Source organism: Myotis brandtii, unplaced genomic scaffold, assembly GCF_000412655.1.
Source record: "Myotis brandtii unplaced genomic scaffold, ASM41265v1 scaffold3668, whole genome shotgun sequence".
NCBI lineage: Eukaryota > Metazoa > Chordata > Mammalia > Chiroptera > Vespertilionidae > Myotis > Myotis brandtii.
In genome coordinates, this window is record NW_005364096.1 from 4,633 (window position 1) to 7,253 (window position 2,621).

A 2,621-nucleotide genomic window follows, 5' to 3' on the forward strand; every position below is an offset into this window, starting at 1 on the left:
GCAATCCTCTCCCTCACTCCAACCTTCCAGCCTCTTCAGCTCCAACCCTGTGTACCACTGAGGCGGGTGAGGAACAGTTTGTGGCCACTTTCTCCGCAAGACCTGCTTAGGGGGCAGAGCACCCCCATTTGGATTAAGGGGCTATTTGTCAGCTATTGGGCCAGTCTCGTCTTTTTGAGTCCTTAGCCTAAAATTAGTCAGATAATGAATAACAAATTATTAGGTATAATAAATAAAGAAAAAAGAATAAAAAGAAGGAAACATAATGGCAGGTGTCATGAATTGAAATAAAGGAAGTTACAGAAAGAGAAAGTGCAAGTGTCAGGGCGGCCTTGGGCAGCCAGGAAACCAGGCTGGGCACTGGTTGGTGACCCTTGAGCCTGGTCCGAAGGCAGCAGGGACAGGAGCCCTCCGTGCTGGGACTTGGAGCAGAGGGAGCTCACTTACTGTGCTTGAGGAGCTGCAAGGAGTCAGGATGGCTGGAGCAGAGGGAGCCAAGGGGAAGGAGGTGGGTGAAAATGTTAGGTCGCTGGGGTGAGGTTGGGGCATAAATGCTCACTGTTAAAGCTGGGTAAGTGGTGTAAGAGGAAATATTGTACTATTCTCTCCACCTTTGTGTATTTTGAAATCTTCTCTAATGCAAAGAAAGCCAGAAAAATTCGTATCTGGCACTTTGAGCTCCAACAGGGGGAGTTGAGCTCCAGGGGGAGGTGACTCTACTAAGAAATATACGGTGAACAAATTCTCCACGCACAAAAAGGAGTTCAGATGTCACAAAAGAATAATGAGCGGTCTCTGCTACACCTCAGCCTGTTAAAGGGAAAACTTACATTAGCGGAGCATTCGACTGTTAGGCATAAAGTTATGCACAAGAGTGTATGGTCAGGTCACAAGAAGAAGGCCATCTGATAGTTGGACAGGCAGGAACTGTGCGACTTGGGTTTGCCTTGGGTGTGTTACTCTTTTGGAAGGCATGCATTTGTAATGAGGTCAGTGATTGAAGACTGAATGAACCAGCAAAAATAGATGAATGAATGCAGGGATCTCCTGGATGCATAAGAAGCCAGAGACCCAGAGACCGAGAGGGGATGATAGAACAGAAGGAACAGAAACCAACAGAGGGCCTGAGGGCTATTCTGAGTCTGAGAAGAATAAGTTAAAGGCACACGTGTAAGCAGATTTGTATTTTAATTAAGAGAGGAAGCCAAAGGCCAGCCCATATGGCTCCTGGTTGAGCATCGGTCTATGAACTAGAGCAAGCATGTCAAACTGACAGCCGGCGAAGTACATGTGCTGTAGTGGTTGAGACTCGTTCCACCTTCCAAGCAGCAATTCAGCTTCAGGAACACATTATCCATCAACTAAATTAATGTTATTTCAAATTCTATTGGTATATAGATTAGTCTGCATACTTTGTCATTTTGGTTTTTGCTTTTTAGACATAAAAGAGCTATAACCCTAAGGCAGCTCTACCTAGCTTTATGTTAACATGTATTTAAACAACATTATAGTAAAAAATAATTTTAACACTGCAGGACCCACAAGAATATTTGTTTCTTTCAAAGGGGTTCCATACATTGTTCAAGTTTGAGAAATTCTGCCTAGAGGACTCAGAAGCAGGTTTACAAACTGACATCTGCATTTGAATTGATTTGAATATTGAATATTTTGCTACTCCCTGTGCCTTTCATTTCCCATGACATTTCAAATACTTATTTTTAGAATGCTTGCCAAATTCTTATGGCCCGTCTCCAGCCAGTCATCAGGAAAAACCCCAAAGGAAGCTGGGAGGACTGGGTGAGTGGTCCGCATTGTCCTGCCCAGAGAAGGCAAATGCATCCGGATAGGTAGGTAAAGCCCTCAGAGCGTGGCTGGTTGGCGGTGCCCACTCAAGAAGCAAAACATTTATTAGCGCTCACTTCTGCTTTTCTGAGAGTGAGTCTGTGTTCATCCGGTGGCTTCACTGAAGAGCCTCGTCTCTCACCGCTCTACCGTAGAACACACCTGACAATGGCCTAGTGCTACTGCAGAACACACCTGACAACGGCCTAGCGCTACCATAGAACACACCTGACAACGGCCTAGCGCTACCATAGAACACACCTGACAACGGCCTAGCGCTACCATAGAACACACCTGACAACGGCCTAGCGCTACCATAGAACACACCTGACAACGGCCTAGCGCTACCATAGAACACACCTGACAACGGCCTAGCGCTACCGTAGAACACACCTGACAATGGCCTAGTGCTACTGCAGAACACACCTGACAACGGCCTAGCGCTACCGTAGAACACACCTGACAATGGCCTAGTGCTACTGCAGAACACACCTGACAACGGCCTAGCGCTACCGTAGAACACACCTGACAATGGCCTAGTGCTACTGCAGAACACACCTGACAACGGCCTAGCGCTACCGTAGAACACACCTGACAATGGCCTAGTGCTACTGCAGAACACACCTGACAACGGCCTAGCGCTACCGTAGAACACACCTGACAATGGCCTAGTGCTACTGCAGAACACACCTGACAACGGCCTAGCGCTACCGTAGAACACACCTGACAATGGCCTAGTGCTACTGCAGAACACACCTGACAACGGCCTAGCGCTACCG

General features: G+C 47.3%; 1 protein-coding gene across 1 annotated transcript in view; it reads left to right on the forward strand.

Moving 5' to 3' along the window:
• LOC106727109 (aldehyde oxidase 4-like) overlaps positions 1-2,621 on the forward strand; it is a gene marked incomplete at its 5' end in the record, with an annotated part of 14,270 nt that overhangs the window by 4,407 nt on the left and 7,242 nt on the right. Inside the window, one exon of the mRNA XM_014544488.1 lies at positions 1,723-1,797. Within this exon, the coding sequence (XP_014399974.1) occupies positions 1,723-1,797 (75 nt within the window). The remainder of the gene's footprint in view (positions 1-1,722; positions 1,798-2,621) is intronic.